At 25.2% G+C, this 20918-nt stretch overlaps 2 protein-coding genes across 2 annotated transcripts; both read left to right on the top strand.

Moving 5' to 3' along the window:
- The first annotated feature begins 7878 nt into the window (after positions 1–7878).
- On the top strand, positions 7879–9810 carry LOC111614024. Its single transcript, XM_023355401.1, has 4 exons — positions 7879–8072; positions 8644–8832; positions 8903–9076; positions 9159–9810. Exons 1-4 carry the CDS (start codon positions 7899–7901, stop codon positions 9315–9317), a joined length of 696 nt encoding a protein of 231 aa, XP_023211169.1. The 5' UTR covers positions 7879–7898; the 3' UTR covers positions 9318–9810.
- A 6934-nt stretch (positions 9811–16744) lies between these two features.
- LOC111614025 (PWWP domain-containing protein 2A-like) lies at positions 16745–19795 on the top strand. The gene is made up of 2 exons (XM_023355402.1): positions 16745–17105; positions 17801–19795. Exons 1-2 carry the CDS (start codon positions 16930–16932, stop codon positions 19533–19535), a joined length of 1911 nt encoding a protein of 636 aa, XP_023211170.1. The 5' UTR covers positions 16745–16929; the 3' UTR covers positions 19536–19795.
- The last annotated feature ends 1123 nt before the right edge of the window (positions 19796–20918 follow it).

Below are 20918 nucleotides of genomic sequence, written 5' to 3'. Positions count from 1 at the left end.
CTCTCTCTATCTCTTCAAACATGCGAGTCACCATATAGAAGTACTATATTGTACTGGAAATATCAGAATAAATAATAGAGTAAAAACTGTCCTACTTTTAAAGCATTTGTTCTCTGGCTAACTTATCGACACTTTTTTAAACAATACACTTTCTTCTTTGTATAACTATTTGAATGAATTCAATAGGTAAATAAGAGGTGACGAAAGCGATATTATTATTATTTTGTGTCCCTGCTGAGTTCTAGCCTCTAGAAGAGTATAGTGACAGGAAACGGTGACATTCTTTTATTCAATTGACACCGATTTCTTTACAGAACGATAGCTATAATATATGTATAAAGTTGGATAAAAGATTATATATAATCTATTTTATACTATTTTCTTGCTTTAAACACTGTATATAATTATTGGCCTTGAAGCTTTTAGATCTAGAAAGTCTATATACTGTATATTATACGCCTCATTTGATTTTTCATTGTTTAGATCTTTAATCAAATCTTTGTTGCATGAAAGGATAATTAGATATTTTTATAATCTTTTAAATTATATTGGATAATTAATGCTATAGGTAAAGCTTAAGTTTAACTTCCATAAGAAAAAATATATTTAAAAATTTATTACATATATAATAAAGATATTCTGTATTCTTAAGTACAATACCTTACATAATTTATCAATTTTATAAAATTAGTTTAATAAAAAAATTATTATAAATTTTTATAAAAATTGTGAAATGAATAGTAAAATATGCTTTTTTTTTTTTAAATAGAAATTATAGCAATTTTAAGTAAATGGTTAAAGAAACATACTGTATATAAAAATCATCTTTTGCACGTGTTTATAATATTTAAAAACGCTCATTAGCGTTTAAATGTCTCAAATTAAATTTATAAAATATGAAAATTCATGTGGGCGATTAGAATGATTGCACGCGATAGAACCCACATGCTGGCGGCAAGTTGTCTGAAAACTTAATGGGATACAAGAAAATTATCAAAAAAAAAAATATCCCCAGAAACTTAGTCATAGTAAAACACCATGTGTTATACAAATAGAATACAAAGAATTAAAAATTTCTGTTATATCCTACGCGAAATGCTTTTAAATATGATATATTTTATTCTACNTATTCACTGTTAATAATTATAATTTGAATGTAAAATTTCTATTAATAATTTATAAATATTTTAAAAAGTATGTTTTAAATCGTAAAAGAATTGCGTGTTGTTATGTTGTCGGGATATTTTATTGAATGTTTAGAAAAGTATTAGTGAGGAACATAGGCGACGTAAGTAATCATCAAGAGCCTCAAGTCTCCCAACCACATTCCTATGACAGGAAATGGTATGATGTGACGAGAAAAAATACACGAATCATGGTCCATCGACTACCTGGGTGTGCCAGATACTTGTTGGTTGATGCTTTGACACAAAACTGTGATGTACTGTTATATGAAAATTTTAAAACAAAAATACATTTTATAAATAAAAAAGTATGAATATAATGACCTTTAATGCATTATTTCCCTATTAAAATATTAATAAAATTATAAAGAGTATTAATGTAATAAATATTTTATTAGTATGATATTAAAGCAGGATATTGCTGTGACCTGACCTTTCTGATCTGCTGTGTGTATGTGTTGTGTGTGTATGTGGATTGGCCCTGTTAGCTTTAGAACAAAGCTGAGCTATAACTGTCATGTCTCTTCTCTGATATGTGATACTGAGACAACTATTGATTTATAGGATAGATATATTTTCGTGATTGATCTTTAAAGTATGATGAAGGGAATCTAAAATATTACACGGCTTTACACTTAACGAATGCAATTTTTGACAACATAACTAGGATTTTAAATAAGAGTTTATTATAAGTTTTAATCTAGTATTTTAATTATTTTTATTTTTTTAAAGCATTATACATAATTAAACTTAATGGAAAGTTTATACGTATCTAGAATTTTTCTATGTTTTAGTTATAAAAATCAAACCAACTTGTGTCTGTAAAGTTACTAGACAAGCTTTAGACTCCTCCCAAATCTGTCTTTATTGATTGGCTGTAGTGTCTATCATAGTCAGGGAGTGGCAAGAATAGTATACATGACAAGTAATACTTCTGATTTGTGATGAAATTCGAAATCTTACAATAAATCATGTGTTATTTTTTTGTTCTTTTTATATATGTATATAAAATTAATCATCCTAATTTCTCTTATAAATGTGCTAAATATTCAATAAATCAAAGTGCTTAATGTTCATACAAGGCATTCATCAATATATGTCTCATTACAACTTAAGAATTATAATTATATACCACATCATTTACATTTTTTACATGTTTATTAAGGAAAATTTCATGAAGTAAAATTGTACCTGTACCATAAGTTATAACAAAAAGAAACTAAAATGTTATATTGTTTTTAATTGCCATGAATTTCTTTACAATAGTTGCCAATTAATTTCAGTTTATTCAAATACTTTTCAATATCAATGCTGCAAAGTATCTACCTCCTTGTTCAATGCAATCATTAATGTCATGATTTTAATGTTGGTGGTAGGCAGACATCAACTCAGCATATCTATAAAAGATAACCGTATTTTGAGAGATCAGTAATTTATTTCCAGGATAAACTAATCAATACAGCTTATCAAAGATCTAACGAAACATATTTATCGATAGATTATATTGAAATATTACAATTTGATTAGATATACGTTTTAAATGTATAATTTAAATTACATTTGCTATTCAAAGACAATCAATGTTTAATTAATAAATGTTATGAGAAAGTTGAAAGCTAACAATACAATTTCCTTCACTCGTCATGAATTTCTTGTCCGCCATATTGTGAAGTTATTAACAAAAGGATTTTCTTTTGTTCACCTTACGTTGGAAAATAATTTCTAAAATTACATCTTATAGATAACATTTTTCTATACAATAACAATTGATAATAAGTAATAAAATTATATTAAACGAGACACGCAAACTAATTTTGTAGCAGTTTAAAATCTAATATAAAATATGACAATAATATTATAATCTATTGCTATTACTATTGATATAGTTTTTATATTCTATTTCTAAATTTACTTCAATATATCCCTTAATTTAAATGCAGTTATTCATATAAATGTTTTATTCTTTATAATAGTTTTAACATGATGCTTATTTTAAATATAATTTACTTTTCCCAAAATAAAGCTTTTTCAACTTATACAGAACTAAAAAGATGGAGAAAAACAAGAAAAAAAATAAAAATAAAATGTCAGAATTTGTGTTTGGATTTTTCATTTCAAAATTAGACTTTTTTTAGATTATAAAAACACAAAAAAANTTAAATTCTATTGTATTTTATTTTAAAATATTTTTTTAATTTGATGTACAGTATATAGGTGAATGCATGCAAGTGATATGTTAAAAATATTTTGCATATATATAATATGATAAATTATCTTGTAAATACATTCAGTAACAAGGCAAAACTCTCTTTAATATAACTGCAGAGTGTGGCAAATTAATTTTTCATGCATCCAATTGTATGGGATGCCCAATTTCAACATAACGGTGTAACAAACTCAAAATATTTATTAAAATAAGGCAAACCGGTATTACTTTTACACATAAAATATCATAAAAAAACATTTTAAATAAATCTATTGATGCAAAAAATTTTCCTGTCTGTAGTTGATAATGTGGCATATAGTAATTATGGTGAACATAAAGCAAACTAACTTAGAAAAAGGGTATTTTTTAAGTTAAATAAAATAAGAAGATACTTATAACAATAAATAACATAATAAAACCCAGTAAAATTTGAATTAAACCAATGAAATCTCTGAAATAAATCTATGATGCTGCACGCATTGGTAAATGAGTGTTCCTCATAACTGAATCCTATATAAGCATATATCTAATTCAATTGCAAATAATATAGCAAATAATTCATGTATAATTCATACCGAGTCATAAAGAAGTCTTTTCAAGAAATAAATCATTAAAAAATTTCTCCAATATTTGAATAGAAGAATCCCAATTTCAATGTTTACTATTATTATGCTTTCATATATACAGTACTGTATCTTATTTTTATAGTAACTTATATAACAAAGATTTAAAGATTATGCAAATATAACGGTAAATCAAATATATTTAATAAGAAACTAGTAAAGAAAAACATTCTATTTCTAACACATCACATCAGAGAATATACAAATAAACTCACGAGGCATTAATGTGTGAAAAAGTAAGGTTAAAGGTATTTACAGTCTGATGGAGAGTAATGGACACAACTAATACATGTATATGCTGTTTATATTTAATTAACTTTTTCAAAACTTGTTTAAATAAACTCTTCTCAGAATGAATTTATCATACATTTGATATTTATATTTACAATTTTTTTTAAAATTAAATTTACTCAAAAAATAAATTACCTCTTGAAACAGCACATCGTTATTTAAAAATATATAGACTATATTTTTTTGGTCTCGTAATTAATAATTTAAAAAAATTTATATTTAATATCCTTAATAACTTTTATCATTATCATAATATTTTATTGGCTTTAAGATATGGTGAAGCATACTAAATTATTAATTACGATTGTTTCCTGGAATTTCTATTAAGAAAATTGCATTTGATGGAGTCGTATAGGAAAAAATTATATTATAAAGTTTGATAAGAAATATATAAAATTATTTTTAAATATATATTTTTAAAAATTTAAAATAAAAATTACGAATTTATTTAATAAAAATTGAAAATGTATTAGTATTTTTCTTCGTTTTATCGTTTATAAAATCGATATTTTATACTAGGATATGACATAATTCCAATTTAATTATTTTTAGGAATCTCTTCAGGTCATGCTAAGAAAAGGTCAAGGTCAAAAATGCAGTTTTTTACTTCAATTTTTTCGTTTTTCTGCTTGAAAAAATTCAAGTCTACTTAATTAAAAGAGAGAAAAAGGTTGGATGAAGCATTAAAAAACTAAATTTAATTTTAATGAATGTTACAAAATAATTAAGTTATAAATTTATGCATCCTTTTTTTTATTATTTATGAGTTTTTTTAGATCCATTTTCCTGATACTTTTTTCTTTAAAAATTACAGTTTTAATCAGAATTGACGATAAAAAAGTATTAAAAAGATAATAAAAAATAGTAGAGTTACTTCATTTATTTGATGCATTTGAGTAAAATATTCTCGAAAAAACTGTATTATAAAACATTGTGAATAAAAATTCCTGAGTTTTTTTTTAGTTTTAAATAATTCAGAAAAAAATATTTTTTTTTTTTCTTATCTTCTCTCCATGTTCTTTTTAGGTTCAGTTTTTGGAAGTTCAAAGTTGATAACTTGAGAGTCTTTCGATCATGGGATTACTTAGAAATTGGATGGAGAAAAACAAGAAAAAAAATAAAAATAAAATGTCAGAATTTGTGTTTGGATTTTTCATTTCAAAATTAGACTTTTTTTAGATTATAAAAACACAAAAAAATACATAATAAATTGTACTGTACAGTTATTTTTATTTCGCAAAATATATATAAAATAGAAATGTACGAGTAACAATATTAAATTATGAATGAGTAAATAATTATATAAAAGTATAATTAACGGAAATGAAGCGTTGAAAGAATATTATGGGAGTAATGAGACTAATGTAATTTGTTATAATTACAATGATGTAATTATTGACGATAGATGGAGCCATTACGAAACTCAATTTTCTTAGAATTAATGAAATTTACGACTAGATAAATATTACTACATTTATCTAGTATTTTGATACAGAATATATAAATTATATATAAATGAAAAGATAGTTTATAAAGGTCACGATAAAAGTTTTATTTATTTATCATTATTTAAAATGATTGAAATGATACAAGCATTGGTAAAGAATTGAGTCGACAGATGGCAGGAGGCGTTTCCGAAAAAAATACATCACTTAAAAAATACTAATAAATTCTAAAATAAATATATCTACAGAAATTACTTTTAAAAATTTTATCCAAATATTGAATTATTATAATTTTTTTTAAATTAAAAAAGAAATAAATAAAATTGTTTAAAATATATATTTATTAAAATTATCTACCGTAAGATGGCGCTATGTGTTAACTTTGACAATTGCATGTGTAGTATATATAGCAGTGTAAAATTCATATAATTTCACGTTACATTTTTGTTTTTTATTTAATTAATTTATTATAAGTTTCTTCTAAAATATAATATTTTTAATACCATACATTTGTATATCTTTCGAATTTAGTGAGTTTGATAAAAATATTTAATTGAAATTTTCCAGTTATTTCAAGTTTTTATATAAATGAATCGTCAACATTTTTACGAGATGTAAACACGACATTTATATACAATTTCTACTATTGTAAACCTAAGAATATTGCTATCAAAGAAACAGAGAATGTGTCGACGTGATAAATGTACCAAACTCCGGATTTGTCATGCTCAACCTATTCTATTTTCTCTTTCTATAACTTACACTATACATTAATTTCTTTCTCTTTAAATAAATAATCGTCAGAAATATTCTAATTTGTAACTCGTTATTCTGGATTTATTAATAAAGAGCTTAACTCTTTCAATAAAAAAGACAAATTTATTAAGTTTAATACATGTTTCGAATGAGTCCCAGTTCGATTTCGGTAATATCTCTTCGTATTATTCGATTTATAATTTAAATTATACTTGGTATTCATAGATATAAATCTATAGCTTATAAACCAATTTTCCAATAAATTTTGTTAACGATTGAACGAAAAAAAATGAGATAAATGTTAAGAAAATACAAGGTCCAGATGTAATCTTCCTAATTTAACGATCTAGTACTTCAAGGTCCTTTGCATAATTTATCCACTCAGCACAATTAGACATTAAAAAGACACTCAAAGAAATTATGTGTAGTTCCTGTATTTAGATAGGAAATGATCAGAAAATAATTTAGAAAAATAAAAAAAATTCTCTGATAAAATATTAAGATAACACTTATTAAGCTTATAAGGAAGGTATTATATATATACATTTATCTTAAATATAAAATTAATTTTCTTTATATTTCATACTTGACACGCATAATAAAAATTATAAAAAATAAATAAATATTTAAAAAATTTTCCTACTTATGTACCTGTTTTTAAATATAAAAATTTTCCTTATTTCACAATAACTTCTATTCATTTGAAAATCGATATATATTATTTTAAAAATCAAAAATATTTCCTCGATAATTTTAGAGTGGGTTAATTTTATTTGATTTATGTAGGCAATATCGTATTTAGAATTTTTAAAGAATTTTTCACTGTGCTCATTTTTAAATGTTTCCTTAAAATTAATCAAATAAATAAAATTTTTATACTCTTCCCTCTTTAAAAAAAATATATAAGATGATTACAATTTTTTAAATATTATTAATTGATTATTTTTTAATTAGGATGATACACTCATAATCTTTGAACGAGTTGCTTCGTAATACGCAGTTATTGTAATCGGTTGTTCATCATGTGACTCATCTTATTGGGCCAGAGTTTTCACGAAATATGGCTCTTCTTCCTTGACTGATCACCTTTTTTTTCGTAGAGGGAAGGAAGGAAAAGCGGATATATATCACTAAAATACAAAAGAATTAAAGGGAAACAAAAAGAACTCATAGGAGAACGACAAAGCTCACTGTTTTGTTATTATATTATTGATTTCGTAGTTGTAGACTTAATGAATGTTATCAGCATTTACTAAATAAAATATCGAACTAAATGCAGTAATGGAAAAACCGATATCAAAAACTTATACTGAATTTTACAGNTAAAAAAATGTATTCGTGATTTTATAAATTATCATATCCCCTATAGGAATGGTCTTGTAGTAGAATACTGATGCACTTGTCAAGAGCGTATGTCCCTGATACTAGAAAACTGAACACACTGGATTTGGCATCTGACGTAGAAGATGTCATATTGGTACAGGGCATGGCTTCCGATCCACAGACAAATGAACTGTACAGAGGAGTGTGTTATATACCTTGTACTGTCAGGACATTAATCTTTCCGGTAAGCAAAATATGCCAAGTTATATCGTTTTCTCTTTTTGATTCCTGATGATAAACTGAGGTTGTGAATACAAGTAGATGATAAATAAACCCACCGAAGATGCTAAATATTGTATAACTCGAATGGTTAGTTACTCAGAATAATCGTCAATGATCTAGTTTCTGGTATAATAAATATTTTTTTTTTTTTTTTTTTTTGAGGGATGAGATATTTTAATGATTAATCGAACTTAATTCATCGATCAAAACGATGAATAAAACATAAAATTAAGCTTAATTTTACAGGACAACCTAATTACAGGTTAGATTTGTTAAACTGAATAGAAATAATTGAGTATGTTTGAAATTTTAAACTCTTCTATATTTAAATGATTTAACGTTGTATTGAAAATGATTTATTACTTAATTAATTAAATTAATTTGTTTTCTGCTGTTTTGCAAGATTATAATAGTGGAATTTTAATTATGATTAATAGTTTAATCTACATATTTTAGGACATCTCCATGATTTTAAAATGAAATTCTATAGATTAATCTTATTACTAATGATATGTTTTGTTTCCAAATTTTAGCAAGATTGTAAGGTGAAACCATTGATAGTACTGATTGGAAACGTAGATTACACATTAGACCCGAATCTTGATTGGTCAGGAGGTACCGAAGCTAAATTAAATCAAGTTCAAAACAAGACATACGTTATCACTAAGAGCAGAAGGCGCCCATCTTCTAGACCATGGACGGTCAGATCACCATCTGAATGGGTAAATATAATAGCCATTTTAAATTAATTAATATATTTTAAATAATAATTTACTGTATCAATAATTACAGAGCATGCCCGAACCTATTTCGGAAGAAGTTAGACAAAGGTTTAATTTCCGTTTAAGAGCCAATTCAGCTGACCCTAGCGAAAACGAAAGGGCTAAAAGTAATCATGTATATAGAATGTTATCGTTACCAATTACTTATGATAATCCTGCATTTACAACCAGCGAAGATCGTCACGTAATCTAAGTTTTAATTTTAAATATTTTACAACTTTTATTAAAGGAATTTTGTATTAAAAAATGTATTTATGATTTTTCAGAATGATCAAGAGGAAACAACAGAAAATATTCCTTTTGGTACGATTAATGAAGAACAAGCAATCGAAGAAGTTACAATTGATATGCAACATCAAAATACAGTCAACGAAACACAGAATTCGAAACGTAAATTTTTAAAATTTAGAACTAAAGAGAAGTGACATACAAATCTTAAGACATTTTTGTACATAGTATATACAAAATACAGTATTTTATTTTAAAGATGCTACTGTAAGAACGTTTCTCATCGAGTCAAAAAAGCTCTTTAAAATATGATCTGTTTACTTCATCTTTTTTTTAAAAATAACAAGTTAAAGAAGGAGGAACTTCGAATCTAAATAATCTACCCGAAAATATTTGAATAAAATGAATAATAAATAAACAATCGTAGAATGTAAAAGATTTCTTTACATTCCACATTGGATGAGATCAAGTAAAATGGTTCCGAACACCTAAAATTGCATAAAATTTACTGTAGAAAAACAAATTATAAATCCCTGTAGCAATTCTTAGAAATTTCTTACATGCCCTAAAACTTCAAATCATTCAATTTTTATTAAAATCAAATTTGCATGTAAATTGACGTTTACAAGTCGGCTCAACTGAAGATGAGTTGAAGTTAAAAAAAATAAAAAAAAAACATTAAATTAAAAAGATCATTTTTGTCTGCTTGTCTTTATTAATTAATCGATATTCATCATTACAGACTTTATAAAAACAGTTATAAAGTAGATGGCCTTGATATGCCTCTTATGTCAAAAACTCCACCCTATAGAAAACTAATTTGGGTCACTTCCAAGGATTTCTATTCAATATTTGTTTCGCTAGTTGCATTATTATTTATTTATTTCTTTAACTTCCCGTTATAATTTAATATAAGATTAATTTTTATCAATAGAAGCGCTTTGTTCGGCATCTTTCTTTGTCGAATTTTATTAATGATATCAAGGTTATGAGAAAGTGTTAAAGTTATAGGGGGAAAAGAACTAATAAGGTCATAATTATTTAAAAAAAAAATTATTTAAGCCATTAAAGAATATCAAAAGTTTGAAAATCGGTGATTTTTTTAAACAGACACTTTCTATAAATACGCTGTAAAGAATAGAAGTACAATAATGATCAACAATTTTTTCCTTTCAACTGTAGACCAATCCAACTATTCATTAGAGGGGAAGCCGAGTAGAGATGTGCTGCAGAAACAAGTTCAGCAACTCACAGTTATTGACTATTGCAGTTACTATACATGATAAAAAATTATACATACATTTGAAATTATACATGTAAAAAATTACAATTTCGAAATACTATAAACAAACCAGTTAACTAATTATAATATTTTAATAAAACTCGACTTTTCAAATACAACATCAGAATTGTAACATGACTTAAAATATATTCTTATGACAATGACCTCTTTAAATAATTAATATGCTATTTTTTAGCTTATCATTTAGCATTGTTAAAGCTAAATTTATAGTATAAGAATATAAAATAACGCAAAAGTTTAATTTTCGAATGTTTTAGAAAAGGAAAAAATACAGTATAAATGTTTATAATCTTTGTTTGAAAATGTTAGAACAATGACATTCGGTATTTCTGCCTCGTTTCTCTTGGGTAGATAACGTGGAGTGAGTATGAGTGCAGTGTAAAAGTTGTTCCAGATGGTAATTTCTTTGTCAATTTTGTAATATTGGATTTCGAGTTAAATTGAATAATTCTCTCAACATTATTAACTAATTATTTATCGGCAAATAATTATTTAATGTTGATAAGTGTACATATAGTGATAAAATCATTCTACGCTATTAATCATGTTTATTAAAAAATATCATTAAAATATATGAATGAATCTTTTTGTTCTGTTTCTCTTTCAAAATATTTCGAAGCGATTTGATAACTAATCTTTCTTTTTCTTCCTTCTGCTTTATTTATTTATTTCTTTAAAGAAACAAACGACATACTTCAGGTTCTTCTTTAAAATAAAGACGAGAGCTTTTAAAGTACTAGTTTCTCCCTCTTGAGAATTATGAAGGCTCTAGAGACGGAGAAGTATTAGAAAAAATATATATATAAAAAATTATATATATAAGAAATTCCCATCATATGTATTCTCGTGGGAAACATTACAAAAAAACAGTGATCACACTTTCAAAATTTTCAGACATCATTTATAAGACCCGAGTGAATCAAATACGAAGTGCTTTGGTTTACTGTTTTGTAAAATGACGCTCATGATAATGTAGGTGTTAACAATGACTTATTTGCAATCACATATCTTCAGTTTTCCAGTTAATTTAACATAATACATTATTCCGTTTAGAAGCTTTAATATTTACTTAAGCAATAAATTGCATAGACAGGTTTACGTTTCTCAGAAATCTTGTTTTGTTGAATTAAATTCATAAAATATGTTATTAAAAATATATATATTTGTATATGTGTATGTGTGAAATTTTATCAGTCTTTAACACAATTATTTTAACAAAGCAAATTTTTAGAATTAATTCTAATCATATAAAATAATTAAATATAATTATTTTACGCGTTTAAAGTGATAAAATGAATATTAAAGTTCTATTTTATATATTTTTTTAAAATTGTATGAAATAGTATTTGTTAAATAACATAAATTCTATTTGTGAGCTTATATTGATTGTTATTTAAAGTAATAAAGTTGTTTATTACTTTAAATAATAATTAAAAGTGTTATTTATACTTCAAATAAAAATTATAAAAAAAATTATTTGTTTTTTACTTTCTTTTATAAAACAATTTTAAACGACAAAAATAAGAATTTATAAATGTATTCATAATTGATTTTTCACAAAACATTTTTGCTCCTGCATCTAAATTCATCATTTTATTAAATAATTAAATACATACTTTATTAACGAGATTATTATACCGCTGTAAACGCCATATTTTATACAGCTACATTTCTATTTATAGCAGACAATCTGGCATCTGTTCCTTGCTTGCACCTGTAAACAGAATACAGTACGTTTCTTATCGAGTAACCTCAATTTTCATATATAAAGTATTTATTTCAATAAAAGAAAAACTTTTTAAACTAATAATAAAAGAATTTTAAATATTTCCTTCAATCTGAAATATAAAATACATTTTATCATTATATTTTCCTTTTTTTAATGCTTTTATCTTTAGAGTACTTTGTACTACCTATTTTAACAAAGTTTAGTTATTTTGATGTCAAAATAATTTAAACTTAATATAATTTTAAGTATTATTATTGCTTATCAGAAGAAAATTAGTGCATAATGTGTTCAATTAGTAGTTCCACTAATTTAATGGTTGCTTCACTAATTTGTTGTTCAATTAGTAATTGTATTCAAATATTTTTAATGGTGATTAAAAATATATTTAACATATATTGAAAGTTAATATTATATATATATATGTATATGTAAAAAGTTTTGCTTTCATGCATTATTTGTTTTATTACTCATGCATTCCCTATATTAACACTTATTATTTTTATCATGATTTATACACTGTATATAGAATTTAATTAGTTACAACAAAAATGATTAAATCTTATAATTAGAAAATATTTTTTTTAAAATAAAATGTAAATTATTTGATTGATTTTTTTTTTCTCTCTAGCTTTTTCTTTTTGCCAAACAAGTTCAAAGATTATTATTTTTATTATTCTTTTCCTGAAAAGAATTCTGTGTTAGCGGTATTTTGGTATGAGTAATGACACTGTGTCATGAGTAACTGGCAACGAAGTGAAGATCTTACAAAAATCGATAATGACAATCTAGGATCAGGCGCTTTCATTACTTAAAGAAATCTTTTATATGAAAGAAAAAATATTTAGAAAACACTTTATCTGATTCAATAAATTTTAACTGTTTTTTTTTTTATTAAAGAATTGTTATATTATTTTAAAATACACAAAGAAAACAAAAGGCGTTAGATTGATTCTGCATATTTTAATATAAATAATATAGATTTTTGTAATTAAATGTTATTGTTTTTTTTCTAACAAAGTGTTTGTGTTTTTAGACATTACGTATGTTTCACATTCAGCCTATTTTACAATGAACTTTGTTTACAAAAGTCGATAGGGAGGCCACGTCATCCGCCTTTTGAGTGAACTGATATGGAAGACTACAGCTTTCTATAAAACATTATAATAAAAATGTAATAAATATGTCCTTTATAAATTATATATTTGTGTTAATTTTAATCGAAACAAGTGTTTTATCGCAACTTAATTATTCTAAAGTATACAACAATAGTTCTTATTAATTTTACAATAAATTATAACTAGGCTCTATTATATCCTTATGCACGGTACTTCAGCTGTATAAATATGACTTAAGATATAAATAACCGGCTTGACTGAAATAAAAATATAAATCGAATTTGTAAAATGATATAATATAATTGAAATTTTAACAATAAGTGATATAAACGTTTAAATAAATAATATAAATCAAAGTTTTTATCTTGAGAACTGAAATTTCTTAAAATAATAAATAGCATTATTACAGGTAAGAAGCAGATGCTGTTCTAAATTGGAATAGGATGGAAGAGTTCATTCTCTGACACGACATAAGTCACAACCGACTGGTTATCTGCACACTCGTCTAGTCAAGGTCATACAACAAATGGCATAATGCCATGAAATTTGTACTTCTACTACTACAAATTTATTTTGTATTTATTATCTTTAAAATTAAAAAAATTTTTAAATCACTTTTTCACATTTATATATAATTAACATTAAAAGGAATGAAGAAAAGCTATATTCTTTTTTCAGCTTTACATATTTAAAGTACAATACAATTGATCATGAGATATTTAAAATAAATCTATTATTATCAAGAAAATGTTATCTAATTTCTTTTAGTATTTTTTATATTGTATGTATTACTGTATTGAAAATAGATTTGCTATCATTTTTCTTCAGAATAAATGGCATCTAGGAATAATTTCACAACATTTATGAAATGATATCATTGCCAAGTTTCCTTAATGTAAATTATTAAACTAACTGGTACATAAAAATTTAATTAAACCTCATGAGCGACTCGCAAATTTTATAAAGAATGCTTTTTTTTTCTATAGGAGTTGNTGTTCTAAATTGGAATAGGATGGAAGAGTTCATTCTCTGACACGACATAAGTCACAACCGACTGGTTATCTGCACACTCGTCTAGTCAAGGTCATACAACAAATGGCATAATGCCATGAAATTTGTACTTCTACTACTACAAATTTATTTTGTATTTATTATCTTTAAAATTAAAAAAATTTTTAAATCACTTTTTCACATTTATATATAATTAACATTAAAAGGAATGAAGAAAAGCTATATTCTTTTTTCAGCTTTACATATTTAAAGTACAATACAATTGATCATGAGATATTTAAAATAAATCTATTATTATCAAGAAAATGTTATCTAATTTCTTTTAGTATTTTTTATATTGTATGTATTACTGTATTGAAAATAGATTTGCTATCATTTTTCTTCAGAATAAATGGCATCTAGGAATAATTTCACAACATTTATGAAATGATATCATTGCCAAGTTTCCTTAATGTAAATTATTAAACTAACTGGTACATAAAAATTTAATTAAACCTCATGAGCGACTCGCAAATTTTATAAAGAATGCTTTTTTTTTCTATAGGAGTTGATATTTTGAGATAAATATTTTATATAAATTTATAGAATACAATAGAATGGCTTAATATAGCAAAATTTGTATTTATAAAAGAAGCAAATTATTCATTTTTTTAAATATGATTTTTTTTTATTTCTTTTTATTAATTAAATATTTTTACATGAAGTAAAACATTATACTTTGTTATATGGAATAGAAGTACTATATTATACTGTATAATATTGTCTTATACATTTTGATATCAAGTTTAGATGATATAATAATTAAATTTTTTAATTTTATTTTTACGTTTAAATTTTATAATTTGAGAATTCTATTTAATTAATTCAAAGATATTGAACATTGTTTTGTTCTAAATTTACGATAAGTTTTATCGTATATTTATTGAAAAAATAACAGAATGTATTAAATATATTTCATGTCATATGCAGTTTTGGTTATATATATAGCATATTTATAATTAATATTTATCCATAACCCAATATCTAAAAGGCCTATGTGTTTTAGGTATTAAAGGTTTAAATTAATAACTTTAAAATTTAAATAGGATTTAATTGCAGGGTTACATGTGTATATAATCCTGAAACTATAGGATATATTAAAGTTTTAGCCTACAAAAATAGTTATATAAATAGCAACCTTTATAAGTATTCTTTTTGAAATATAAATCATAAATTTTAGCTTGCATAATACATTTGTAAGCTTTCTAAATAATTTTCTTTTTGTTTCATTAAGCTGTATGGTTTCATTAATTTTAACTTGACAGGTTTATTTTGTAGATTTAAATGACCAAATTTTTTTTTTTAGTAATCTTAAATACATATTTTGTGCAATATAAAAATAAAGACCTATATATAAAGTTTTCCAATGATATAATTTATTTTGAATTAGTTTAAAATTAACTTTATACTTTGATAAACAATGATTTTTAAAATTAGTCATTTTATAAATAAAGTGTTATTTATTTTATATTTGGTTTGAATATGGATGATGAAATAAACACATTTGTTTTGTACTATATAGAAACTATTGTTTTTCCTTCTGCTATTAATATAATATAATATTATTTAAAGTAATTAAATATATATAATTTTATTTTATTCTAAAATAAAAATGTTTTGTTAAAAAATAATAATTACTTTAAAAATCAGCAAAAATTACAATAAATAGAATACTAAAAGAAGCATATAATGCATGTAGAAAGTATTTTTAATCTTAAAAAACATTGTTTTTCTTGAAAAGATAAAACTTAAAATTAATATGATTATAAGATAGATAAGATAAGTTTATAAAGTAATTCAATACGTTTCTTATTAAGCATAAAAATAACTAAAATCATAAACAATTATATATAAATATACATCTACAATTTCTTTATATTAATTTATATTACTTATTTATGAACAATGATTATTTTATATTTATGTTAAAATACAGTATTTAAAGCTGAAAATTCTTTTACATTTATATTTATTTCTTTCTTTTAAATTGAAAAACAAACAAAAAAAGAAAATCATCTCATTTATCAGCATAGTGTGTAGGTAAGCTATTATAAAAGAATATTTAAGTAAATATTAAATTTAAAGCTCATATATTATTATATATAAAAGTTATAAGGTTGATATTTAAGTAAATAATTCTTTATAACTGAAAAGTTCTTTTATTTAGAGAAGAATTTCTTAAAACTGTTTGATTGCAGAGAAGTAAGGAGGAAGCCAAGATGGCAGCATAATATTTTCCTTCTTATGCAATAAATGATTAAAATTTCCACATAATTAAATTTATCAGTCCTTTTATTATTCAAAAATGTAAAAAGTTTTAAAAAATAATTAAAAATATTATATATTTCCACATAAAACAACAGTTAAGTATAGAAGACAATACTATTAGGCTTAACAAAAACACTGTGATTACACATTAACAATTGTAAGAATCTTAATAAAAAACTATAAATATATAATTTAGATATCAGAGAATATGTAAATGATAAAATAGGTATATTTTGTCAATTTTATTATTGTTTATTTTTGTTGTAAAAACCTATTCATTGAAAAAGTGTGGTTGGTTTGTGTTAAGTGCGCATGCGTTTGGCTAAGGACTGGGGGTGGCTGGCATGGATGTGGAGCTGAGACTGTTGGACATGGCGACGGCGGCGGACGGCGGCCAAGCAATATTGAAGGGGTCAAAAATATGGGTCGTTGTCGAAGAGGCCTTAGTTGATGTCATCGTTGTATCATTCACTTATGGAGATAAAACATTTCAAGGAGCGTTACTGGATATAACAAAGAAGTGAGTAAATGGTGTGGAATTTTCACTTTAAAAGAATAAACATGACTTGAGTTGGTGTTTTCTAAATCACTGTTGCTTGCTATATCTCTCACAATAATTAAATTATAAAATTTTAATATACTTTATCGTAATCTACATTTTATAACAAATTTAATGATATATAATATGTAAAATTTGATTAAAAAATTCAAAAGTTTGATCAAAATCGAAAATGCATATCGCAACTTGAGTTGTATGCATCTTTTATATTAAAATATCTAAGAAATTCTCCATAGGCCTTAATTTTTTTCAATGTATTAAATATCTTAAATTATTTTTGAACATTTTTACACAGTTTTTATATTAGTTAACATATATATGCATTATATAATAACTTGAAAAAGTTGATGATGTAAAATCGGACCTGTAACATATTGCATGAACCGGACGTTTAAAAATAAGTGGACCCTGACATGTAGGATATAAATGAAGATTTCGATATCTTGGGGTCCCCTAAGGGGTCCTGCTAGTGTGCTCACCCCTTAAGACAGATTCTATTGATAACAAAGAAAGATAATGTCTTAACACACGTATTGCTGAGGTTATCTATAGTTATTATTATTTTTTTTTTTATTGTATTTATCAATTTTTTTTAATTGGTAAATATGGTAAAAATGAATAGTAAATTTTAATAAGTTTTATTTTGCTTATAACAGGAATTGTTCTTTCGGAGTTGTACCCAGAACAGAAGATCCCTTTGGCCAGTCTGCTTTATTAGATGTCTCTGCAGAAAGAGAACTTGAAGAAAATAGGTATCCTACTCTTAGTCAAAGGTATACTTATTTTCAACCACGTTTGGGTGAACCAGCACCTAATCAGAAACGAACTATGCCACGTCAAAGGGACCAGAATGTACGAATGAGACGCCTTAGGCCACGTCAAGTGCTATGTTCTCATTGTCAAACTCTATGCAACGAATCAGTCAGTGTACAATCGGGTAGCATAAGTAGTAGTACAAACAAACCTAAATATATGAGTACTAGAAACAGAGTGAATCACTCTGATAGGAATGTAGTGAACAATAATAATAATAATAATAATAATAATAACAACAATAACAACAACAACAACAACAATAATAATAATGTAGAAATTAAACAAGAAATTAATAATAGTGACGTTCGACCTGGAAATGCACCTAGTCTTAATGAAGCTTCAGAACCCAAAGTTGCAGAAGAAGCCACAGATGATCATACTAAACAGTGTGATCCTGTGGAAGCGTGTCATGCAGGAAATGGAGAATATCAAGCTGTGTCCTCTAGTGAATTAACTAGCAGGATGGTGTTGAGAAAAAGGAAACTACCTAACCATGTGGGTGATTATGTAGAATTGACTAAACAACGTAAGACGGAAGTTTTAACAGATAACAATACTTCTAATGATACTCTGAAGTCACAAATGACTTGTCCAGTCATAAAAATATCTTATGCCAACCCACAAGGTAAAGACACTGTGTTAAAAATCCCAGCCCGTTTGCCTACGGGGAACGAAGAACAGTTTGTTTGGTGCGATCAAGTAGACAACAAAGCAGCTAAAAAAGCACTAAAGAAAGCAAAAAAAGAAGCGCATAGAAAATCATGGTGTGAATTAATAGACAACGGAGACAATTTAGAAAAGAATAAACACCATCACCATCATCACAAACACAAATTAAAAAGGAAAAGAAAGCGTAAAGAATTTTTAGATAAAGATGATAATTACGATTCCGAAAATGTATACAGTGAAAAATTAAGAACGGAATTAGGATTGTTAGAAGGTCAACCCGGTTGGAGTCTTTGTTCCACAGACAATAGTGAAGATTTAAAAGAAAAAGATTTTTTAGACGATGTTAAAAATAAATGTTTGAAACAAAAGTTATCAATAAGTCTACGTAGACTTAGTGCTAAAGCTTATAAAAGGTGTAGTCCCAAATATGGTAATAAGGATTCTAATGGTAGTACTTCGAGTGGAAGCGATAGCGAATGTGACGTGCCAGATTTTCCAAAACACGAACCACTACGCGATATGGATAAAGTCAAACCTCTTATGATGAGGCTAAGTACGCACAATGTAAAAAAGTGCCTGTTGGATAACGAACGAGAAATGGCCGTGGGCGATGTCGTATGGGGTAAAATTCAAGGTTTACCCTGGTGGCCCGGTAAAATTCTAGCCCTTTCCGTATCCCAAAGAGATAATGGAGCAACTCTTAACCACCAGGCACATGTAGCATGGTTTGGGTCTTCTACATCATCTTATATGTCATGTAATCAATTGACGCCATTCCTAGACGATTTTAAATTACGTTACAATAAAAGAAAGAGAGGACCCTACAAAGAAGCCATTAGACAAGCGACGATCGAAGCACAAAGTGACTTGCTCGACGACATTATATGTGACGAAGGAATTTCGTAGAAAATTTTTCAAATACAGTATATATTTGTACAGTGTTTTATATTCTATTTTAACGTAGCTATGCGCACCTGTATATACTGGGCGCAATAACCAGGAAGTGGAGGTTATCCAGTATTTTCTTACCATTATAAGTTCGGTGACTCAGCAAAATTCCTTTCTTCAAAAATGGTTGCGAATGTTCAAACAGGTGTTTTTCATTATTCTCTCTGTGCACGGATAACTTGAGAAAAGCCAAATAAAATAAGAATTGTACAGTTTAATCTGCTTATATTATTAATATTTAAAAAAAGGTTTTTTTTGTTGTCACATTCTTTTAGAAATTTTGACAAATATGTATATTTTTTATTTTCCTTTAAAAATTCTTACGCTTTGAAAAGTGATGTTTGCTTCCATCAACATGAAAAATTGAATTGAATCTTCTTTAAAAAGTTTTTATGAAAGTAAAAATTGGCAATTTAAAAAAAAAAATTTTTTTTTTACTTTCAATTTTTATCAGGAAAGTCATATATAATTCGAAAATAAATATGTATTTTTTTTTTAAGAAAAAAATTAATTATGTACAATACAAAACATGTAGTTTTTTTAAGCCATAAGTTTTAGTAATAATTTATCTTTTCGTGTAAGCACAAATTTTATTGATCCAACCTATCAAAATATTAATTTTGTATGGCTTCCTGTTTTCTTCTCCTGCAATCTTTAAATAAGTAGTCTGTATTCAGTCAACATTTTAGTTGTCTTTTTAACCGGTTCTGGTATGTTAATTTTTTGAGTTGATTTGCTTGTTCTGAAAAGTAATTTATAACAAAATAACCTACTCTTCTATGGGGTTATTTATTACATGATTTAATGCGATAAACATTTGCCATGACGTCGATACTACGTAACAGCATTCAAATTTAAATTTATCACACGTTATTTTAAAAAATTTATCGAATAAATCACACGAAATTATTTTAACTAAATTCGAAAAAATCTTCAATTAACCCCAGACATCAATAACTAATTTTGAGATTAAAAATTATGGTATATAATTATTTAATAAATTTAATAATTCTTACATGTGACTAACCAATAGATGGAGACACTTTATTAATTATATGACCTTTCTAAAAAAAAAAAAAAAAACATTTTTAACGCCCGCTGAGGGCCTCTAAAATGAATTATGTGCTCATCACCGGAAATTAAATGTTTGGGTTTAAGTTTCCAGATAATGTAAAATTGTTAAATTAATTCTCATTAAAAAAAAACTTTTAAGTAAAATTAACAACAAAGAACACTATTATTAACTTAATTAGATTATTTAAAAATGGATAATGTTTGAAAGAAATTATTATTTCGGAGTTGTTTATGATGTTTTCTTTAATTAAAAATCTAGGAATAAAG

The sequence above is a fragment of the Centruroides sculpturatus genome, unplaced genomic scaffold (genome assembly GCF_000671375.1).
Source record: "Centruroides sculpturatus isolate CEXI.00-Female unplaced genomic scaffold, Cexi_2.0 scaffold1949, whole genome shotgun sequence".
NCBI classification, from domain to species: Eukaryota; Metazoa; Arthropoda; class Arachnida; order Scorpiones; family Buthidae; genus Centruroides; species Centruroides sculpturatus.
This window is presented reverse-complemented; position numbering and strand designations above follow the sequence as displayed.

Bases quoted from the DNA above. Each gene is read 5' to 3' on its own strand.
- LOC111614024 (XM_023355401.1), top strand. From the start codon at position 7,899: ATGCACTTGTCAAGAGCGTATGTCCCTGATACTAGAAAACTGAACACA. The intron at 8,833-8,902 runs GTAAATATAATA...CAATAATTACAG, and splicing joins TCAGATCACCATCTGAATGG to AGCATGCCCGAACCTATTTC. The intron at 9,077-9,158 runs GTAATCTAAGTT...ATGATTTTTCAG, and splicing joins CAACCAGCGAAGATCGTCAC to AATGATCAAGAGGAAACAAC.
- LOC111614025 (XM_023355402.1), top strand. From the start codon at position 16,930: ATGGATGTGGAGCTGAGACTGTTGGACATGGCGACGGCGGCGGACGGC. The intron at 17,106-17,800 runs GTGAGTAAATGG...TGCTTATAACAG, and splicing joins TTACTGGATATAACAAAGAA to GAATTGTTCTTTCGGAGTTG.